Source organism: Lutra lutra, chromosome 16, assembly GCF_902655055.1.
Source record: "Lutra lutra chromosome 16, mLutLut1.2, whole genome shotgun sequence".
NCBI classification, from domain to species: Eukaryota; Metazoa; Chordata; class Mammalia; order Carnivora; family Mustelidae; genus Lutra; species Lutra lutra.
Window position 1 is genome coordinate 19500046 of NC_062293.1, and position 23756 is coordinate 19523801.

The 23756-nt window shown below is 41.7% G+C and overlaps 1 protein-coding gene across 12 annotated transcripts in view; it reads left to right on the forward strand.

The window, feature by feature from the left end:
- Positions 1-23756, forward strand: part of BRCA1 (BRCA1 DNA repair associated) — a 68871-nt gene that overhangs the window by 10164 nt on the left and 34951 nt on the right. For 5 of the 12 annotated variants that reach the window (XM_047706077.1, XM_047706070.1, XM_047706072.1 and 2 more), the window contains exons 3-11: positions 293-346; positions 11062-11139; positions 12511-12599; positions 13176-13315; positions 14765-14870; positions 15893-15938; positions 17478-17554; positions 18169-21594; positions 21991-22079. In XM_047706077.1, coding sequence (XP_047562033.1) covers positions 293-346; positions 11062-11139; positions 12511-12599; positions 13176-13315; positions 14765-14870; positions 15893-15938; positions 17478-17554; positions 18169-21594; positions 21991-22079 — 4105 coding nt within the window. The remainder of the gene's footprint in view (positions 1-292; positions 347-11061; positions 11140-12510; positions 12600-13175; positions 13316-14764; positions 14871-15892; positions 15939-17477; positions 17555-18168; positions 21595-21990; positions 22080-23756) is intronic. The other 7 variants (XM_047706071.1, XM_047706073.1, XM_047706080.1 and 4 more) reach the window with 5 other exon arrangements.

The following is a 23756-nucleotide window of genomic DNA, read 5'->3' on the forward strand; positions in this document are numbered from 1 at the left end:
GCTCAGGTCATGATCTCAGGGTCCTGGGATCGAGTCCCACATCGGGCTCTCTGCTCAGCAAGAAGCCTGCTTCCCTCTCTCTCTCTGCCTGCCTCTCCGTCTACTTGTGATCTCTCTCTGTCAAATAAATAAATAAAATCTTAAAAAAAAATTAATATTTATTAAATGAACTTAAAGCCTTACCTTGACTCAATTATAGCAGCTTAAAATTGTACTTCTTTATCAAGAATTTATTTATATTGAAATGAATTATTGAGCCTTCTCTTTTTTTTTTTTTCCCCTATCCTTCTAGTCTGGAGTTGATCAAAGAGCCTGTTTCCACAAAGTGTGATCACATATTTTGCAAGTAAGTTTGAATGTTTCATGTGGCTCCATTACTTCGCTTTTTTGCTTATTCTTCACAACACAGGAAATACCTAACTTTATAGAAGCTTTAGCTTAAGTGAAAGTTAAGCGTAAAAGAAAGAAAAAAAGAAAAATCTAACTCTGTTTCACTCCGGCTAGGAGTACTTAGAAAACCTTTGGAAGTTGGTTGTAACCATAGTTGCTGGGAAAATACTGGCACATTTATCTAGTGGGATATGAAATCATTCTGAAGTGCTGTTTGTGTTTGCAGCCGTGGTAAAAGCAGATTGCCAGCGATTGTGCGATAAGCAATGTCCCAGGTTCTCCTTTCTGTTATTTCTGTTCGTCACTTTGCTTTCTCCCTTCTGAGGTTCATTGTTTGCCTGCTTCATAATCCTTGTGAAGATAGGAGATGATCTGATATCAGTTTATATCTAGGCTGAAATTAATTCATACCAATGATTCAAGTTATATTTACAGTTTTAAGGATCTTCCTTTTTGAAAATGTTCCTTGATGAAAGAATTTGGGAAAACATTTGGTAGGTGATTTGGTGGAACAAGGGGGTTCTTTCTCTCCTCGTTGTAAAGCCGTGATTAACACTTGCTCTGAATGCCAACTAATTTGTTTTTAGATATTTTTCCTTTTTATTTTTTTTTATTTTATTTTTTTTTAAAGATTTATTTTTATTTATTTATTTGACAGACAGAGATCACAAGCAGGCAGAGAGACAGGCAGAGAGAGAGGAGGAAGCAGGCTCCCCGCCGAGCAGAGAGCCCGATGTGGGGCTCGATCCCAGGACCCCGAGATCATGACCCGAGCCGAAGGCAGCGGCTTAACCCACTGAGCCACCCAGGCGCCCCTATTTTTCCTTTTTAAATCGGAAATGAAAGCCTTGTCTGTGGTAATGAGTTTACCATCACAAAAGGTTATATGATGACAGAACCTGTTTCCCTTCTGCCCCCCAAGCCACTGCCTCTCCCTTCCCTCCATCTCTGCACCCAAAGTGGAGCTCAGATTTCCAACCCTGAGATCAAGAGTTGCATGCTCTACTAACTGAACCAGCCAGGTGCCCCCTCAGGAATTTTTTTTTCTTTTTAAGGAATTTTTCAATTCAGGCATTCTTTTTTTTTTTTTTAAGATTTTTATTTATTTATTTGACAGAGATCACAAGCAGGCAGAGAGGCAAGCAGAGAGGGGGGCGGGAAGCAGGCTCTCTGCCGAGCGGAGAGCCTGATGTGGTGCTCGATCCCAGCGCCTTGGGATCATGACCTGAGCTGAAGGCAGAGACTTTAACCAACTGAGCCACCCAGGCGCCCCTAATTCAGGCATTCTTAATTTGGGATTTGTGAGTGGTTTTCATAAATGTCCTAGGATTATATTTGGTTTTAAACGTAATTGTATTTTTTTAAAAGATTTTATTTATCTATTTGACAGAGATATCACAAGTAGGCAGAGAGGCAGTCAGAGCCGGGGGGCGGGGGGGGGAAGCAGGCTTCCTGCTGAGCAGAGAGCCTGATGCGGGGCTCGATCCCAGGACCCTGAGATCATGACCTGAGCCGAAGGCAGAGGTTTAACCCACTGAGTCACCCAGGTGTCCATTAAACGTAATTGTATTAGGAGCTATAGTCATGTGCAGTTTCCTGGGAAAGACAGTCCATAATTTTCATCAGATTCTTAGAGTGTTTCCATAACCTAAAAAACGTTAAGAGCTTCTGTGATAAGGATAATGAGGGCTGGCTGAAGCTGAAGGAAACCTGTTCCCCCTGGAGGGATATCCGAACGCTAGCTGGCCCCTTCCCTTGCCTGAGTTCGACTTTATTCTTCCCATTTGTCTGTCCCAATAAGGATCCAGAGCCCATTCCCGCTGCCTCTCACCCCTTTCCCATGCCACCCACTGTCCTAGATCTGCTCCCACGAGTTTCCTTCTGATTCCTGAGGCTCTTCTCCCTGTCAGGTGCCAGACCGCACAGCTTTATCACTCTGCTTTAAGAATTTTTAGTTTTGTGGCCCCTGGAGGGAAGCTTCTCAAACTATTGTGGTGTAGAACTGGTTTCTTTGAGATTGATACTTTTGTAAAACAAAATTTAAAAGTCCCAGTACTGGGATACCTGGGTGGCTCAGTTGGTTGAGGGTCTGCCTTTAGCTCAGGTCATGATCCTGGTGGTCCTGGGATCAAACCCTGCATCTGGCTCCCTGCTCAGTGGGGAGTCTGCTTCTCCTTCTGCCTGCTGTTGCCCCTGCTTGTGCTCTCTTTCTGGCTCTGCTCTCTCTCTCAAATAAATAAAATCTTTTAGGGGCACCTGGGTGGCTCAGTCGGTTAAGCGGCTGCCTTCAGATTGAGGCCCACATCGGGCTCCCTGCTCCGCGGGGAGTCTGCTTCTCCCTCTCCCTCCACCTGCCACTCCCCTTGCTTGTGCTGTCTCAATCTCTGTCAAATAAATAAATAACATCTTTAAAAAAAAAAAAAAACCTTTAAAAAATAAAAGACCCAGTATTTAAAAAGTTATAGATAGATGAAAATTAACCTTTTAAATGCTGGACTTTTACTGTTCATGAGAATCGTTCTGAAATGTACTGTATGCGTTCCTGTCACCTTGAGTAATGAATACATAATATTATAGCGAGTAAAGAGATTGCATTGTGAACATTCATTACTTTAAGAGCTTGTGGAAGAAGGAAATTATAGGTAGAGTAAATAATATGAGCAAAGTATGAAGAGAAGAAAGTAAACTCTCCAGGGAAAAGAAACTAACTTTGTAAATATGTGTAAGAGTAGTGTTGGGGGGTGCCTGAGTGTCTGACCTTGGCTGTGGTTGTGATCTCCGCAATCCAGGCAAGTGATGAGTCAGTGTCAGGGAGGTTTAATGGCTAGAGACATTAAGATCATGGTATCAGTGAATTCTGGAATTTAGCAATGGGTTGGTACATCAGAGATATAGAAATAGGCAAGACATGGAAAATCTAGCAAATAGATTGAACATAGTCTCTCAGGAGTCTAGGTGCAAAAATGAACACAAGTGTAGGGTGGTGGTTATAAGGGAAGAGTCGTGGCAGGGATCCAGCCATAGGAGGCTGAGGGTTAGGGTTAAGATTCCTGTCCCTAAGAGACAAGAACATTGACCCATGAGACTGGGATACTGGGCAAGGAACTTAGGCACTATCTTCAGGATGAAGAGCTCAAGACAGATTCTTTTTTTAAAGATTTTTTTTTTTTTTTAATTTTATTTGACAGATAGAGATCACAGGTAGGCAGCGAGGCAGGCAGAGAGAGAGAGGAGGAAGCGGGCTCCTTGCCGAGCAGAGAGCCCGATGTGGGGCTCGATCCCAGGACCCTGGGATCATGACCTGAGCCGAAGGCAGAGGCTTTAACCCACTGAGCCACCCAGGCGCCCCTCAAGACTGGGGCTTGGGACTAAATACAAACTAGAGGTTTGCTTGAGAAGATAGAGCTCTAATATCGAAACTGACAAGGTTTGGTGGGACCAGCAACACAGTGGATGCTGAGTTGCTAAGTTATGGAGCTCTCAGGGTCTTTATTTCCTTTAACTAAGGCCTGCATTGGTTCATGATCTGTTGGCAAGAATCCAGGGCACCCCCATTGTAATGAAAGGAAGCCAAAAGTCATCCTGCCTTTATTTTGCCCAGACTTAGAATTATTAATTTATTGCTTCCTGCCAGGATAGATTTGGATCAACAGCTCAAAATTAGATGAGTTTCCATAACATTGTTAATCTGCTCCGGGTACAGATGTGCCCAGAAATGAGTACTCTAAACGTCCCCCCAAATTAGTTTGTGTCACTGTGATTTTACTGTTTTCTTACCAGCTTTATTTATTTATTTATTTATTTATTTTTAAAGATTTTATTTATTTATTTGTCAGAGAGAGCGAGGGAGAGAGAGTGAGCACAGGCAGACAGAATGGCAGGCAGAGGCAGAGGGAGAGGCAGGTTCCCTGACGAGCAAGGAGCCCGATGCGGGACTCGATCCCAGGACGCTGGGATCATGACCTGAGCCGAAGGCAGCTGCTTAACCAACTGAGCCACCCAGGCGTCCCTTCTTACCAGCTTTAAAAATCTGACTCCACTCTTTAGAAAACATACTACATTGGCTTAAAAAATATATTGTCTTTCCCTAAGCATTGGGCTTTAGAAATTGAAGAGGCTAAAAACTTGGGATGCCTGGCTGGCACGTGACTCTTGGTCTTGGGGTTATGAGTTTGAGCCCCACATTGGGTGTGGGGATTAAAAAAAAAAAAAAATACAGTCTTCGGGACGCGTGGGTGACTTGGTCATTTAAGCATCTGACTCCGGCTCAGGTCATAATCTTAAGGTCCTGGGATGGAGCTCCACATCAAGCTACCTGCTCAGTGGTGAGTCTGCTTCTCCCTCTGCCTACCACTCCTGCTTGTGCCCTCACGTGCACATGCTTTCTCTCTGACAAAAAAAAAAAAAAAGACGACTCAGACATTTTTACCGAGAACCTCATGTAGAACTTATATATGTGTGTGTTCTCATTTGATTGGCGTATCACATGTATTCCTCAGAGCTCGGGAACAGAATTTAACAAATCTTCTCAGCCTTGAATGATATACCAATGTTCCATTGATCTGTGGGTACTTTCCTTATCTTAGTCTTTTCAAGTCATGTACAAGTTCATTTTCTCTTTTGAGTTTAGTAAATAACCTTGAGGCACCTGTTCTTTTTCTAGCATAAGGAAAGATTGGAACCTATATTTTGGTTGATTTCTACTTACCTAGTTCCCCTGCATTATTTGTGTAATTATTGTACAGGCTACAACACTCTGTAATGTAGCTTGTCCCTCTTGGCTTAGTTGCTCTATGCTGCAATATTCTATTTGGGAGATTCCCTCCCTTCCCCTCCCATGAACTGTGTAATTATACCATTTGCCAGTGTAATGCACTGATGCCTCCTAGGGCCATTGTGGTAGCATATGGGTAGGATTTGCATCTTTTCAAGGAGTGGTAGCCTCGTCTGTGGCTCTTTAAAGGGGATTACATACAATGCAGGTAGCTTTTTTTTAAAAATTTTTTTATTAATATAAAATGTATTATTAGCCCCAGGGGTACAGGTCTGTGAATCGCCAGGCTTACACACTTCACAACACTCACCATAGCACATACCTTCTCCAATGTCCATAACCCTACCACTCTCTCCCTCCCCGCTCCCCCCAGCAACCCTCAGTTTGTTTTGTGAGATTAAGAGTCTCTTATGGTTTGTCTCCCTTCTGATCCCATCTTATTTCATTTATTCTTTTCCTACCCCCCAGACTCCCCACATTGCCTCTCAACTTCCTCATATCAGGGAGATCATATGATAATTGTCTTTCTCTGATCGACTTATTTTGCTAAGCATAATACCCTCTAGTTCCATCCACATCATCACAAATGGCAAGATTTCTTTCTTTTGATGGCTGCATAGTATTCCATTGTATATATACCACATCTTCTTTATCCATTCATCTGTTGATGGACATCTAGGTTCTTTCCATAGTTTGGCTATTGTGGACATTGCTGCTATAAACATTCGGGTGGCACGTGCCCCTTCGGATCACTACATTTGTATCTCTCTCTCTTTTTTTGACACAGAGAGAGATCACATGTAGGCAGAGAAGCAGGCAGAGAGAGACGGGGGAAGTAGGCTCCCTGCTGAGCAGAGAGCCCGATGTGGGACTTGATCCCAGGACCCTGAGATCATGACCTGAGCTGAAGATAGAGGCTTAACCCACTGAGCCACCCAGGCGCCCACTACATTTGTATCTTTAGGGTAAATACCCAATAGTGCAATTGCTGGTTCGTAGGGTAGCTCTATTTTCAATTTTTTGAAGAACCTCCATGCTGTTTTCCAGAGTGGTTGCACCAGCTTGCATTCCCACCAACAGTGTAGGAGGGTTCCCCTTTCTCCACATCCTCGCCAGCATCTGTCATTTCCTGACTTGTTAATTTTAGCCATGCTGTCTGGTGTGAGGTGGTATCTCATTGTGGTTTTGTTTTTTTTTAAAGATTTTATTTGTTTATTTGACAGAGAGATCACAAGTAGACAGAGAGGCAGGCAGAGAGAGAGAGAGAGAGAGAGAGAAGCAGGCTCCCTGCTGAGCAGAGAGCCCGATGCGGGACTCGATCCCAGGACCCCGAGATCATGACCTGAGCTGAAGGCAGAGGCTTAACCCACTGAGCCACCCAGGCGCCCCTCATTGTGGTTTTGATTTGTATTTCCCTGATGGCGAGTGATGTTGAGCACTTTTTCATGTGTCTGATGGCCATCTGGATGTCTTCTTTGCAGAAATGTCTGTTCATATCCTTTGCCCATTTCTGGGTTGGATTATTTGTTCTTTGGGTGTTGAGTTTGATAAGGTTGCAGGTAGCTTGTTGATACCCCTTTCCTCTACACTATAGAATTGTTGTTGAGCACAGCACGGTCATGGAGCATCTGTACAGGTGAAGAAGAAACCTAGTCTCCTTGACTGTTCCTAGGGCCCATCTGTACTGTCAAATGAAGACAATACAGCAGGGTTGTTGTGTAGAGTAAGAGAAGGCACTGTGTGTTTGGGAACATGGTCAGTAAAAAGTGCTCTCTGCGTCTGCTGGCTTAACCATTCCTGCTGCCTTTTCAACTCCCTTTTTTCTTTAATGGTCCTCTCACTGCCAATGTCTGCTCCCTTCCCCAGTCACCTCCCTTACCAGAATATTCTGTTCTTTATGATGGCAGGGATTTTATTTTGCCTTTTGCTGAATCCCCTGCATCTAGAACAGTACTGGACATGTAGTAAAGATCGGTGGCATGAGTGAATCCCTGCTCATAATGAGTGTCCCTGCAGCTGTCTCTACTGTTCTCTTCCCTTTTCCCCTTAATACTTGTCTTTTCTCTGAATCTTCTGTCTTCTTCCTAAGGGAATTTTGATCTTCATAGATACAATCAGTCAGTAGAAATAGTATTTTTTTTTTAAGGAAGCAGATGTATGAGAATATGTTGCATGTGTCCTTCATGTCTTCCTAGCCATATTTGCTGTCTGAGGTAACCACCAAAATTGTTTTCCACCCAGAGATGCTCTGAGAGCCCACCTGTCCCAGAAGGCTGGAGCCTTCCTCATTTTTTAGACTTCTAGTGAGGTGACTTGGTTTTATGCCAACTATCATGACACACATTGTGAATATGAAAATGAGTGCATTTTCTCCGTGCCTTGAGCTTTTTTTTTTTTACAATTTTATTGAAATATAATTTACATGCTATAAAATTCACCCATTTTAAGTGTACAGTTCAGGGTTGTGGGTTTTTGTTTTTGTTTTTGAGGGTTTTTTCCCGTATATTCATAATTGTGCAACCATCACTGCAATCTATGTTTAGAATTTTTTTTTTTTTAAGATTTTATTTATTTATGTATTTGACAGAGAGAGATCACAAGCAGGCAGAGAGGCAGGCAGAGAGAGAGGAGGAAGCAGGCCCCTGCTGAGCAGAGAGCCCGATGTGGGGCTCGATCCCAGGACCCTGAGATTATGACCTGAGCCGAAGGCAGCGGCTTAACCCACTGAGCCACCCAGGCGCCCCATATGTTTAGAATTTTTTTTAAAAGATTTTATTTATTTGAGAGAGAGGGAGTGAGTGAGAGAGAGCACCTAAGGGAGGAAGGTCAGAGAGAGAAGCAGACTCCCCACTAAGCAAGGAGCCTGACTCAGGGCTTGATCCTCAGACTCTGGGAACATGACCTGAGGTGAAGGCAGATGCCTCATTGACTGAGCCATCCAGGCACCCCACGTTTAGAACATTTTCATCACCCCCCAAAAGAAACCCTGTACCCATTAGTAGCTACTCCCCATTCCCCTTCCATCTCCTCTTTTGCAACCATAAATCTACTTTTTGTCTCTATAGATTTGTCTATTCTGGGTATTTAATATGAGTGGAATCATACAACGTATGACCTTTTGTGTCTGACTTCTTTCACAGAACATGATGTTTTCAAAGTTCATACTGTGGCATATCAATACTTCTTTTTTGTGGCCGAATAATATTTCACTGTGTGGATATACCACATTTTGTCTCTTCATTCAGTAGTTGATGGACATTTGGATTGTTTTTGGCTATAATGGGTAATGCTGCTGTGAACATTTGTGTACAAGTTTTGTGTGGACTTATGCTTTCAGTTCTCCTGGGAAGAAACTTTAGGAGCAGACTTCCAGAGTCATATGGTAACTCTGTATTTAACTTTTTGAGGAACTGCCGAACTGTTTTCCAAAGTAGCTGCGTTGTTTTATATTCCCACCGGCAATGAATGAGGATTTCAGTTTCTCCACATCTTCTGCAACACGTATTTTTTTAAATTATTTTTTAAAGATTTTATTTATTTATTTCAGATAGAGAGAGAGCATGCGCGCACAAGCCAGGAAGAGGGGCAAAGAGAGAAGCAGGCTCCCTGCTGAGCAGGGAGCCCAATGCAGGGCTCCATCCCAGGACTCTGGGATCATGACCTGAGCCGAAAGTAGATGCTCAACCGCTGAGCCACCCAGCCATCCCTGCAATACATATTTTAAATTATGGCCATCCTAGTAGATGTAAAGTAGCATCTCATCATGGCTTTGGTTTGCATTTTCCTAGTGGCTAATAATATTGGACATCTTTTATGTGCTTATTGACCATTTGTACATCTCCTTTGGAGAAAATTCAAATCCTTTGCCTATTTTAGCTGGTTTATTTCTCTGTTTATTATTGAGTTGTAAGTTATTTATATATGCTGGATATAAGTCTCTTAACAGGTATATGATTTGCAAATATTTTCTCCCTTTCTGTGGATTGGCCCTTTCCTTCCTTCCTTCTTTTCTTTCTTTTTTGCTTTTTAAAAATTTTTATTTATTTGAGAGAGAGAGAGTGAGCACGAGTCGGGGAGGTAAGGAGGAGCAGAGGGAGAGGGAGAAGCAGACTCCCTGCTAAACAGGGAACCTTATACAGGGCTCGATCTCAGGACCCTGAGATCATGACCTGAGCCGAAGGCAGACGCTTAGCCAACTGAACTACCCAGGCTCCCCCTGGCCTTCACTTTCTTCATGATAATATTTGTAGCACAGAAGTTCTTAAGTTTGATTTAGTTCAGAGGCACCTGGGTGGCTTCAATGTATTAATGTATCTATTTTTTCCTTTGGTTATTTGTGTATTTAAGAAATCATTGCTTGAGCGCCTGGGTGTCTCAGTGGGTTAAGCCTCTGCCTTTGGCTCAGGTCATGATCTCAGGGTCCTGGGATCAAGCCCCACATCGGGCTCCCTGCTCATCAGGAAGCCTGCTTCTCCCTCTCCCACTCCTCCACCTTGTGTTCCCTCTCTCGCTGTGTCTCTCTCTGTCAAATAAGTAAAAATAAAAATCTTTAATTAAAAAAAAATTTTTATTTATTTTTTTGACAGAGAGCATGTCAGTTGCTTGATGGAAAAGTCCTATAACTGGGTTGTGGGGATCATTGTACAACTCCATCAAGTTACTAAAAGTCATTGAACTGTATACTCACAAATGAGGAGGAGCATGGTGCTACTTTTTAAAACCTGTTACCTAAATAAATAAAATCTTTAAAAAAGGGGGCGCCTGGGTGGCTCAGTGGGTTAAAAGCCTCTGCCTTGGGCTCAGGTCATGATCCCAGGGTCCTGGGATCAAGCCCCACATCGGGCTCTCTGCTCAGCAGGGAGCCTGCTTCCCTCTCTTTCTCTGCCTGCCTCTCTGCCTACTTGTGATCTATTTCTCTCTCTCTCTCTCTCTCTCTCTCTCTGTCAAATAAATAAATAAATATATATATATATATATATATATATTTTAAGATTTTATTTATTTATTTGACAGACAGAGATCACAAGCAGGCAGAGAGGCAGGCAGAGAGAGAGGAAGGGAAGCAGTCTCCCCGCTGAGCAGAGAGCCAGACGTGGGGCTTGTTCCCAGGACCCTGGGATCATGACCCGAGCCAAAGGCAGGGGCTTTAAACCACTGAGCCACCCAGGCGCCCCATAAATAAATAATCTTAAAAAAATAAAAAAGAAAGAAATCATTGCTTAACCCAAGGTCAAATGGTTTATAGTTTTAGTTTTCACATTTAATTCTGTGATCCATTTTGAGTCAACTTCTTGGATTGTGTGTTAGGATTCTAGCTTCTTCTTTTTGCATGTGACTATTTGGTTGTCCCGGCACTATATTTGTTGGTACACTATTCTTTTTTTATTTAATTGTCTTGGTGCCATTGTTGAAAATCAATTGACCTCAGATAGATGGGTTTTTCTGTATTCTCCGTTCTGTTTCATCCATGTGTGTCTGTCCTTATGCCAACAACCTGTCTTGATTTACTGTAGCCTTGTAGTGACGTGCTGAGTTTTTAATTATAATCATTTTACTTAAACTATTTATCATTTATATCTCATTATTCAGCGGGAAATAATTAGGAATCTATCATTAAATATGCCATATTGACTTTTTAATAAGTTTTATTTGATCATAACAGTCAGCCATATGCATGTAAGTTCAGTTTTCATAGATCATTGCTTATGTAGTTTGGTTTTCTGCTTATCCAGCATCTAAAAACAATTAAAGCCACTGGTTGTAATTCACCTGCCATTACCTTTAAAATGGCTCTTAAGGGCAGTTGTGAGATTATCTTTTCATGGCTATTTGCCTTTTGAGTACTCTGTACCAAAAAAAAAGTAACTTGAATTGTTCTTTTCATTTATAATTTATAGATTTTGTATGCTGAAACTTCTCAACCAGAGGAAAGGACCTTCCAAGTGTCCTTTGTGTAAGAACGATATAACCAAAAGGTACTTAATTTGGGTAGTGATGGGAGGTTGGGCTCAACAGTAGGGAAAAGTAGAAATTCCTTCATAACAGAGCTGGTGCTCCTGTCAAACTATTCATCAGTAGAAAAATGTATAAATGAGTGTTGGGCTGACAGAGTAAATTATTTCTGAAGTCATTTTCTTGAAAGTTTTGTGGTAGGTCTGTCTCACAAAGGTATTAGCAATTCATTGCCTCTTTCTAATGCTTCTGAATGGCATAAAAACGTGCAGTCTTACCTAACGTGGGAATGTACCATTCTGCCCCCTTTGTCTCTAGGTCCTGCTTTTCTTTTTCTTTCTTGCGCTTGTTTCTACTTAATTATACACACACAGTGTGTTTATACATTTTGGGTCCCTCCCACCAGGATATAAGTTCTCTTAGGACACTGACTTTTTCTATCTCTGTCAGTGCTGTTTTTCAATGTTTGCCACATGGCACTCACTTAGATATTTAAAGGAAATAATGAATTATATTGTCCTACAACTTTCCTAAACCAAAATTTCTCTTTGGACATTATCATCTATGATGTGGGAAACCAAAGGCAGAAGAAAAATTACTAAACTTCCTTACTACATACAGCCCATTGACAAGTCCCTGAACCAGGCAGAGTGACATTCTTCTAGGGACTCAACTGCTTCCATGTTGACACTTTGCTAAGGGCAAATGGCAATCTTAGCCTGACCCCCCAGGATCTTTTTAAGTCTACTTTAACATATAAAAATTCCTTTATCTCTACCCTCCAAGATCCATGTTGGCAATCATCTGCCAAGCATATGACCCACTGATATTCATCTGAAGAGTCTCATGACTAAGGTTTTATTAGACAGTAATAAAGGACCTTTTCCTTACAATCACTAGCCCCCTCAAGGTCCTGGATACCTTGCTTCCAAAATTCCTTAGAGACTTACACTACCCCTAACCCCTTCCCAACTTGAAAGTGTATAATGGGCCATTATGTTACATTTAAGTAACATAGTCATCATTTCACAGAAATCCCTGAAAGCTCAAATTAGGAGGTTGGGTAGATGAGGTTCAGTTGTTAAGAATGGTAGGTTCTCTATGCAGTGAATTTATATCTACTATCGATTCAGAGTACAGTATTTTAGATAGTTACAGGCTTTGGGTAGGCTTGAATGGCAAAAAAAAATAATAATAATTAATTTATGAGAACAACCAATCCTGCCACACAGTTTGTTTTGATGTTAGTGTAAGGTCACTAATAGCTCTTTTCTTGAATGTATTTTTACTGTTGCTACATCTGGCTTTTTGTTCACATATCTTTCCTTATTCTAGTGTCCTTAAAAAGTTGGTAATCCTTTGCTGAGTGTGTTTCTCAAACAATTTAATTTCAGAAGCCTACAAGAAAGTACAAGATTTAGTCAACTAGTTGAAGAGCTGTTGAAAATCATCCATGCTTTTGAGCTTGACACAGGATTGCAGTGTAAGTGTTGCATAGCCCCAGGGGCCAGCACAAGTGGCTGTCCATTAAAACTCAGGAAGTTTTCACAGTTACTCTGTGAAGAGGCAATAACACCTTTTGGTCTAGGTTAATTTTAAGTCTTTATCTGTGATTTATTTTTTAAGTCATTCCCACTGATCTCACACCTCATTTTATAAGTCCTGAGATACACATTTTTCACAGTTTAGCATCTCCAAAATTGGGAGCAATTTACCACCTGTGGTGTGCCATTGTTAATTTAGTATGTTTTCTCTCTAAGTGGCCCAGAAAATAATTGTGTGTCTTGCATCATTGGTACCTTGGATTTAATGAAATATGATATTAATACACAAATATGTTAGTACTGAAGTAGGAAGAAAAAGATTAGAAATAATTTTGACAGTCTGTGTGTTTCCTAGGAGTAGACTTTCCAAAGTAGATTAAAAAAATGATAGGTAAGCTTTAATGCATTGTCTTAACAAACCAGAGAGCTCATACACAGGATTTCTTTTGGTTCTTTGATACAGTTACTGTATTGTTTTAAACTATAATAATAACATTTTCCTTTGTAATTCATAGTTGCAAACAGCTATAATTTTTCAAAAAAAGAAAATAACTCTCCTGAGCACCTAAAGGAGGAAGTTTCTATTATCCAAAGTATGGGCTATCGAAACCGTGCCAAAAGACTTCGACAGAGTGAACCTGAAAACCCCACCTTGGTAAAGCCATTTTCATTTATTCTGGTAACATCTCTTGACTGAGCATTTTGAATTAGTGAAGGTGCTAGATGCTCATGGATTTATATAAAAAGGCAGTAAACATGGGTTTGTAAATAGTTAACATGGACTTACATAAAAAAGCAGTAAACATAAAAAGTCAGAGCCACCTGGGTGGCTCAGTCGGTTAAGTGTCCGAATACTGGTTTCAGCTCAGGTCATGATCTGGGGTCATGGGATCAAGCCCCACATTGGACTCTGTGCTCAATGCAGAGTCTGCTTGAGATTCTCTCTCCCTCTCCCTCCTGCTTGATTGCTAATAAATAAATAAAATCTTTTTTTTTAATTTTAAAGATTTTTATTTCTTTATTTGACAGAAATCACAAGTAGGCAGAGAGAGAGGAAGGGAAGCAGGCTCCCTGCTGAGCAGGGAGCCCAATGCGGGGCTCGATTCCAGGACTCTGGGATCATGACCTGAGCTGAAGGCAGAGGCTTTAACCCACTGAGCCACCCAGGCACCCCAATAAATAAAACCTTTAAAAAAATAAAAACTGCTTAAGAAAAAGGCAGTAAACAAGATCAGATAGTAAATTAAGTGCTTGGTCAAGAGTTGGAAGAGCCAAGAGATGGTCCACATACCTAGTGTGGGCAAGAGAGACCTTTTGGGTCCATCCCCTGCTTTAGTGCTTTTATCCATTCTGATGTTTGTCTAAAATAGCCTTGAGGTCACTGATGACTTTAAGATTTGAGCTTGCTAGTTTTTAAAATAATCACCTCACAGCAATTCTTCAGGCATGAGGAAGTATCTTCTAATTTATTTTCTTTGAAAAGTTGCCTGGGAAATAAAGTCGGTCTTTACCATTTGAAAATTGCTTCAACTTAAAAGGTGTAATTGTCAAAGAAAATGCAGTGATTTGCTCTGTTATTACTTGCATATGAATGGATAATGCAGATCTTAAAAATAATAGTTCTCATCGTACCAGTATTCATTTTTCAGTAGATGTTGAAGGACTCAAAAAGAAGGAAAGCTTCATCAAAGTGATATTGGATTTTTAAATATTTTTTCCTGTACTGAATGTTCATAGGATTGCTGGGTTTTTATTCATAACCCTGTTATCAAATGTGATTAGAAATGTAAACTAAATGATTCTCATTCCCTTTCTATACTATAATACAAAATATTAGCTTCAAAATACACTTTTCTTCAAAAAATTACATAGATAATACATATTCAGTTTAGAAACGTTTAAAACAGCACAGAGAGGAAAAAATATTTAAACCACACATAACTCATATATTTTGATTTGTAGTTTGCCAAGTGTTTTTTCCAGTTGTCAGATTTTAGTTAGTTATAATAGTCTGGTTTGTCCATGGCCTGGAGTTTCTCTTCAAGAAAAGAAACACAGAGCTGGTTTCAACAATTGATTGATCATTCTTTACTGTACTGCTTAGCAGGAAACCAGTCTTAGTGTCCAACTCTCTGACCTTGGAATTGTGAGATCTCTGAGGACAAAGCAGCAGATACAGCCTCAGAATAAGTCTGTCTACATTGAATTGGGTAAGAGACACAGATTTTGTAAGTTTAGAATGATAGTTGCTAGATTGTGGTTTTACAGTTATACCAAAAGCCTCATAATTTATACAATGTCAGGGAAATTTGGGAAGTGGAAATAAAATAATTTTATTTTCCTAGCCTTACGGTGTGTTACAAATAGTGTAAACGATGTAGCACTCACTGCTTTGTAAAACAAGACCCTTATTTTATAAAGAGAGCAAAAGGAAGTGTGTCTTGATTATAACGTGTAAACATGCTTTGGGAGGATGGAGATAGGGATAAGAAATAACATGATGGGATGGCCACAGCATTTGAAGGGATCCAGGATACATTGTACTAGACTAGGAAGACTTTTTGTTTTGTTTTGTTTTTAAAGGAAGACTTTTAAGAAGACCGGAGCTCAGTTCAAACAGGTCTCTCTAATTGTCTTACCTGTTAGAATGCATTTATAATTGGGAAGAGTGACCTTCTTTGGGCTGCCAAGCACCACCATATGTCTACCATAGCACTTACCAGATTCTCTTGAAATTACCTATATGTTTTTTCCCTGCTTGAAGATCATAAGTCCCGAGACAACAGGTGTTGTCATAAAAATAGTATTTAGGAGAACTCACCGACATCCAGACCCTGTTGGGACTTATTTGCGTAACTCATGTAACAACTCATGTTGCCGTAACTCACGGCAACCCCCTGAGGTTGTTAATATTATTGTACTTATTTTGCCCATGAGCAAATAGAGGCACACGGAGGTTAAGACATTTTGTCGAGATAACAAAGATAGCAAGTGGCAGAGCTGTAATTCAAACTTGGGAATTCTGGCATCAGAGCCCATGCTTGTAACCACGTCTCTGTGTTACCTGCCATATGTTTCATCATGTCTGCAGATTTTATACATAGTGTGCGGTAATATTTCTTGAATGAATATCTGTCGTGCAACAAGTACATCTCATGACTTTAACCCTTACAGTAAAAATCCTTTCAGTAAAAATCCTATTACTGATTTGTTATCTGGGGAATTTTTTTAGGATCTGATTCTTCTGAAGATACAGTTAATAAGGCAAGTTACTGCAGGTGAGTTAAAGAGAGCCTTTGTCTGTGAAGTTGGCATTTTTGTATTTAGTTAATAAATATTAAGGATTGGTATTTAGGTTAGAATCATGGCATTGGAATAGACCTTAGAGGTCGTTTACTTTTTATAAGTGAGACAACATGTCTTAGTGGAGTCCAGAAGAGTATAAACAGAATTCTGCTCAGACTTGCTTCCAGCAGATGGTTGTGTCTAACTTAGTTCCTCGTGCACAGTAGTATTTTGGCTCATGAAAATATTAAAGGGGGGCGCCTGGGTGGCTCAGTGGGTTAAAGCCTCTGCTTTCGGCTCGGGTCATGATCCCAGGGTCCTGGGATGGAGCCCCGCGTTGGGCTCTCTGCTTCCCCCCCTCTCTCTGCCGACTTGTGATCTCTCTCTGTCAAATAAATAAAGTCTAAAAAAAAAAAAAAAGAAAAGAAAATATTAAAGGACTTCATTTTCAATTATTTTTCTGTTCCTTAATTCCATCTATCTCTCAAGCTTTGTCTACATGAATTATACAATGATCTGTTATCCACCCATCCCCCAACTGGGTTACCTGTCATATTGCTTTCCTTAGGAATGATTGCTTGACCCTAAAATCTGTGATGGCTTGTCTGAACTATGCTGGTACCATTGCCAATCAGATCTTGTTTGCAAATGACTTTTTCCTCATCTCTCATTGGGAGGAAATGTTTTTTAGCTGGAAGGGAAGCACAGAGGCAGTGTTGCATTCTGTTGTAATGTCCGCTCTATCCCAGTGGTCCTTTTAAGTGTCTTTGCTCTTGCTTTTTCATTAAGATACACTTTTATTTATTTATTTTTTAAAGATTTTATTTATTCATTTGACAGACAGATCATAAGTAGGCAGAGAGGCAGGCGGAGGGTGGGGGGAGCAGGCTCCCTGCTGAACAGAGAGTCCGATGCGGGGCTCGATCCCAGGACCCTGGGATCATGACCTGAGCCGAAGGCAGAGGCTTTAACCCACTGAGCCACCCAGGCACCCCTAAGATACACTTTTAAATTATGTTGAGTTTTTTCCTTTACTATCTTTGGGCTATTGTTTGTCTACCATTTAAATTTTAATTCTCTCTCTTTTTTTTTTTTTTTTTTGACAGACAGATCACAAGTAGGCAGAGGCAGGCAGAGAGAGACAGGGGGAGGAGGCAGGCTCCCCGCTGAGCAGAGAGCCCAATGCGGGACTCGATCCCAGGACCCTGAGATCATGACCTGAGCCGAAGGCAGAGGCTTTAACCACTGAGCCACCCAGGCGCCCCTAAATTTTAATTCTCCTTTGCTCATCCATAAAGCAATGTATCTGTGCGACTCTGCTGATTTTTATGATTGTTTCTCTTCAGTCTTTGACCGTTTGATTTTGGCTGGAAGTTACTAAAGCAGAGTGCAAATTTCAAAAAGTGAATCAAATTGATCAACTTACTGCCGTCATACCTAGAGGAGCTGAAATACTTGATCTTGCTTATTTGACAACTCTGTGAGCGTAAAACTAGTGTTTTCTCATTGAAGTTTCTGTCTTTTCTCTGTAGTGTGGGAGATGACGAGTTGTTACAAATCACCCCTCAAGGATCCAGGGCTGAAGCCAGTTTGAATCCTGCAAAAAAGGGTAATGACAAGTCTTCCCAACTTAACAGGCACTGAAGAGAGAATGGGTAGATTCTATACCGTAATCAGATTATTCTGAAGCGCATTTGGGACATTTATAATTCACAACGTCTCTTTGCAGAGTTAGAATGTCTTTCTCAAATGTCATGATACAGGCTGATCTGTTTCAATGGCACGAGGCTGATGTGATTGTAATAGTACCCTGTGTAACTGGTTGTTACCTTTTACATTTAATTGATGTGTTTGTGTTTCATCTTTTATACACTAGTATTTAAATATAGGGAGTATGAGTCTGAAGATAGAACGGAGTGCTGTATAGCTCATTCCCAGTCTGCTTTTAGTCCACTGTCAGAGGTTAGGGAAATAGGAGGTGTGGTTTATCAACAGGGAGAATTCTGAAATTAAGTATTTGGGGTGGACATAATGAGAATCTAGATAAATAGGAATTCTGTGAAAGTGCATGAGCTACGTCTTTCGTATACTTGGTGGTTGATGAGGTCAGGTTCTCTAAAAATAGCCATGTACTTTATTTCCACCCCCAAGTTGTATTAAGTGTACATGTTTCTTCATGATAGTTCAGTTTTTAAGCACCTTGTTTTTTTTGTATGCTTTCAGCTGCTTTTGAAATTTCTGAGGACATAACAAATAGTGAACGCCATCAATCCGATAATAAAGATTTGACCACCACTGAGAAGCATCCAGAAAAGTATCAGGGTATTTCTGTTTCAAACTTGCATGTGGAGCCATGTGGCACAAATACTCATGCCAGCTCATTACAGCATGAGAACAGCAGTTTATTACTCACTAAAGACAGAATGAATGTAGAAAAGGCTGAATTCTGTAATAAAAGCAAACAGCCTGCCTTAGCAAGGAGCCAACAGAGCAGATGGGCCGAAAGTAAGGAAACATGTAATGATAGGCAGACTCCCAGCACAGAGAGAAAGGTACTTCTGAAAGCCGATCCCCTGCGTGGGAGAAGAGAACCGAAGAAGCAGAAACCTCTACGCTCTAACAGTCCTAGAGATTCCCAAGATGTTCCTTGGATAACACTGAATAGTAGCATACAGAAAGTGAATGAGTGGTTTTCCAGAAGCGATGAAATGTTAACTTCCGATGATGACTCACATGACGGGGGATCTGAATCGAAGACCGAAGTAGCTGGTGCAGTAGAAGTTCCAAATGAAGTGCACATATGTTCCGGTTCCTCTGAGAAAATAGACTTAATGGCCAGTGAGCCTCAGGATGCTCTGATACGTGAACGGGAAAGAGTCCACACCAAGTCAGTAGAGAGTAACATCGAAGATAAAATATTTGGGAAAACCTACCGGAGGAAGGCAAGCCTCCTTAACGTGAGCCACACGAGCGAAGATCTGCTTATAGGAGCGTGTGCTGTAGAACCTCAGACAGCGCAAGCTCATCCCCTCACGAGTAAAACAAAGAGTAAAAGGAGAACTACAGCAGGCCTTCGTCCTGAGGATTTTATCAAGAAAGTAGATCTGGCCGTCGTTCCAAAGACTCCCGAAAAGCTAGTTGAGGGAACTGACCAACTCGAGCGAAGTAGTCACGTGACGAAGATTAGAAATAATAGTCCGGAGGATGAAATAAAAGGTGATTATGTTCAGACCGAGAAAAATGCTAACCCAACAGAATCCCTGGAAAAAGATTCTGCTTTCCGAAGCAGAGCAGAGCTGAGCAGCAGTATAAGCAAGATGGAACTGGAATTAAATAGCTCCGGTTCAAAAGCACTTAAGAAGAACAGGCTGCGGAGGAAGTCCTCCACCAGGCACGGCTGTGCGCTTGAATTCGTAGTCAGTCAAAATCCAAGCCCACCTGATCGCAGCGAACTGCAGATCGATAGCTGTTCTAGCAGTGAGGAGATAAAGAGACAACCTGCGGACCAAATGCCAGTCAGACGCAGCAAAACGCTTCAGCTCCTGGAAGAGGAAGAACCTGCAGCTGGACCCAAGAAGGGCAGGAAGCCAGGCGAACAGATACATAAGAGATTTGCCAGTCATGCTTTTCCAGAGCTGAGTTTAACAAAGGTACCTGGGTGTTTGGCTAACTGTTCAAGTTCTAATAAACCTCAAGAGTCTGTCCACCCTAGCCTCCGAAGAGAAGACATAGAAGAGAGCCGAAGAACGACTCAAGTGTCTGGTAGTACCAGAGATCCCAAAGAGCTGCTACTGAGTGGAGGAAGAGGTTTGCAAATTGAAAGATCTGTAGAGAATACCAGTGTTTCCTTGGTACCTGATACTGATTGTGGCACTCAGGACAGTATCTCGTTACTGGAAGCCGACACCGTAAGGAAGGCAAAAACCACACCAAATCAACGTGCGAGTCTGTGCACAGGAATTGAACACCCCAAGGAAACTATCCACAGTTGTTCTAAAGATACTAGAAACGGCCCAGAGGGCTTTGCGGATCCACTGACATGCGAAGATAACCACACTCAGGAGACAAGCATAGAAATGGAAGAGAGTGAGCTCGATACACAGTATTTACGCAACACATTCAAGGTTTCAAACCGTCAGTCATTTGCTCTGTTTTCAAATCCAAGAGATCCAGAAAACGACTGTGCAGTGGTCTGTGCCCACTCCCGGGCCTTAAGGAAACAAAGTCCAAAAGTCACTCCTGAATGTGGACAAAAAGAAGAGAATCAGGGAAGGCAAGAGTCTGAAATCAAGCATGCGCAGGCAGTTCCTGCAATGGCAGGCTTTTCTGCAGTTAGTCAGAAAGTTCAGAAGCCAGATGATTATGCCAAATGTAGCCTCAAAGGAGGCTCTAGCCTTTGTCAGTCATCTCAGTTCAGAGGCAAGGAAACTGACCTCCTTATTGCAAATAACCGTGGATTTTCCCAAAACCCTTATCATATACCACCACTTCCTCCCATCAGATCAGGTATTAAAACTCTATGTAACAAAGACCCATCAGAAGAAAGGTTTGAGCAGCATTCAATGTCACCAGAAAGAGCAGTGGGAAATGAAAGCGTCATTCAGAGTACAGTGAGCACGATTAGCCAAAATAACATTAGAGAAAGCTCGTTGAGAGAAGTCAGCTCAAGCAGTGTTAATGAAGTAGGTTCCAGTACGAATGAAGTAGGCTCTAGTACTAATGAAGTAATTTCCAGTGGAGAAAACATGCAGGCAGAACTAGGTAGAAACCGGGGACCTCAATTAAATGCCATGCTCAGGTTAGGTCTTATGCAACCTGAAGTCTGTAACCAAAGCCTTCCTGTAAGGAATTGTAAAGATCCAGAAATGAAAAGGCAAGGAGAAAATGAAGGTATAGTTCTGTCTGTTAATACAGATTTCTCCCCATGTCTAATTTCGGATAACCCCGAACAACCTATGGGAAGTAGTCATGCTTCTCAGGTTTGTTCGGAGACACCCGATGACCTTTTAAATGGTGACAAAATAAAGGGGAAAATCAGCTTTGCTGAAAGTGACGTTAAGGAAAGATCTGCTGTCTTTAGCAAAAATGTCCAGAAAGAAGAATTCAGAAGGAGCCCTAGCCCTTTAGACTATACACGTTTGGTTCAGGGTCAGCAAAGAGGGGCCAGGAAATTAGAGTCCTCAGAAGAGAACACGTCTAGTGAGGAGGAAGAGCTTCCCTGCTTCCAACACTTACTGTTTGGCAAAGTAGCCAACACACCTTCTCAGTCTACCAGTCACAATGCTGTTGACGCAGAGGGTCCGTCTAAGAAAACAGAGGAGAAGCTAGACTCACAGAAGAGTAGTTTAAGTGACCTCAGTAACCGGGTACCATCAGCAAAGGCATCCCAGGAACATCACTTGAGTGAGGAAACGAGGTGTTCTGGGAGCTTATTCTCTTCACAGTGCAGTGCTTTGGAAGACTTGACCGTTAATACAAATACCCAGGATCCTTTCTTGATGTTTGATCCTCCTTCCGAACAAGTGAGGCATCAGTCTGAAAACCTGGACGCTCTGAGTGACAAGGAATTGGTTTCAGATGATGATGAAAGGGAACTTGGTCTGGAAGAAGATAATCACGAAGAAGAACAGAGTGTGGATTCGGACTTAGGTACTGGAACCAGGTTTTTGTGTTTGCCCCCATCCGTATTCTAGAAATGAGCTAACTGTTGGTGTCTTGTAGGGGAGCACATTTTACAAGTTCCCAAGTGCAACTAAAGTCACTGCTTCTTAAACTTTACACATGTTCCTCTAAGGTGCCTTTCCTTAAAAGTGCTTTACCCAGCTGGCACATCTTCTCTGTTTGAATGAGATCTAATTGTTGGCTGACTTGTTTCTGGTTTGCTATTGTTATGATTTCTAAGAGGAAATCTGGGTGTCCCAAAACAAGGAGCGTAATCATTCTGCATAACACAAAAGTGAAGTTTGTCCTGCCAGTAGGAAGACGGGTACGGCAAGTTATGGTATGTGCTGTTTTTACATCTGAAACTTTTTATCATCATTTAAGGTGAAGCGGCATCCGGGTACCAGAGTGAAACAAGCTTCTCTGAAGACTGTTCGAGGTTGTCCTCTCAGAGTGATATTTTAACCACTCAGGTGAAAAGTTTGTGTGGGTGTGTACGTGTGTGTGTGTCGTGTCCTCTGCATTCAGTAGCGTGCACCCCACATTCTGACATTTGCTTGTATCATCCTTTTTTATTTTTTTAAAGATTTTATTTATTTATTTGACAGAGATCACAAGTAGGCGGTGGGGGAGGGGGAAGCAGGCTCCCCACTGAGCAGAGAGCCCAATGCGGGGCTTGATTCCAGGACCCTGAGATCATGACCTGAGCCGAAGGCAGAGGCTTAACCCGATGAGCCACCCAGGCGCCCTGCTTGTATCATTCTTTAGAATCAATGGCCTAACTGTTGTATGTGGTGCCTCATCTCCTCAAAGTAGATTGTAAGCATCTGAACCGAACTCGTGCTGCCTTTCATTTCCCACTCACACACACATACACAGCAGCTGGCTGAGAACTCTCAATCCTGAATTTAATGAATAAGCTAAACCTTCAAAACCAATTCTCCCTATAGCGGAAAATATCTGTGAAAACACTACTGTACCAAAGAGAGGGGTATGGTTATTCTTGGGAACAAAGTGGAGCCTACAGAGTTCTCTTTCTGCTGGAGACGATCCGCCTTTCGTTGCTTCGTGGAGATTTCTTTGTTCTTTCTCTTCTAAGCTGGTAGTAGTTTGTTCTTTGGTACCTGTAAGTCCTCTTTTTTCTTTAAGAAAGAAAGTACAGGGACGCCTGGGTGGCTCAGTTGGTTAAGCAGCTGCCTTCGGCTCAGGTCATGATCCTAGCGTCCTGGGATCGAGTCCCACATCGGGCTCCTTGCTTGGCGGGGAGCCTGCTTCTCCCTCTGCCTCTGCCTGCCATTCTGTCCGCCTGTGCTCGCTCGCTCTCCTCTCTCTCTGACAAATAAATAAAATCTTTAAAAAAAAAAAAAAAGAAGAAGAAAGAAAGTACACAATTTTACTTCCTGTATTTCGTGGTCAAGACAATATTGGGGTTACTTACGAACGGGATAAGAGCCTTGTCATATCTTATGGCATTTGATAACATGAATGTTTTAGTACTGCAGAGGGAATAGTCTCAGAAAAGCACTCTATCTCAGCATTTAAAAAAATATATTTTATTTATTTATTTGACAGAGAGAGACACAGTAAGAGAGGGAACACAGGCAGGGGAGTGGAAGAGGGAGAAGCAGGCTTCCCACTGAGCAGGGAGCCCATTGTGGGGTTCGATCCCAGGACCCGGGGGTCATGACCTGAGCCGAAGGCAGCCTCTTAAAGACTGAGCCACCCAGGCGCCCCATCTATCCCAGCATTTAAAGATTAACACCAACATCTTCACAGAACGGGTAATAATAGTTGACCTTGGAGTGGGAAAATAGAAGACTGGGAGGAGAAAGAGGAAGCCCTACTTTCTCTGAATATCCTTTTGTGCCTTGAATTTTTTTTTTTTTTTTAAGATTTTTATTTATTTGACAGACAGGGATCACAAGTAGGCAGAGAGGCAGGCAGAGAGAGAGGGAAGCAGGTTCCCTGCCAAGCAGAGAGCCTGATGCGGGGCTTGATCCCAAGATCCTGGGATCATGACCTGAGCCAAAGGCAGAGGCTTTAACCCACTGAGCCACCCAGGTGCCCCTGTGCCTTGAATTTTATACCATGTGGATTACCCAGTAATAATTATTATTAACTTATTACAGTTTTTCATTCTTTTTCATATA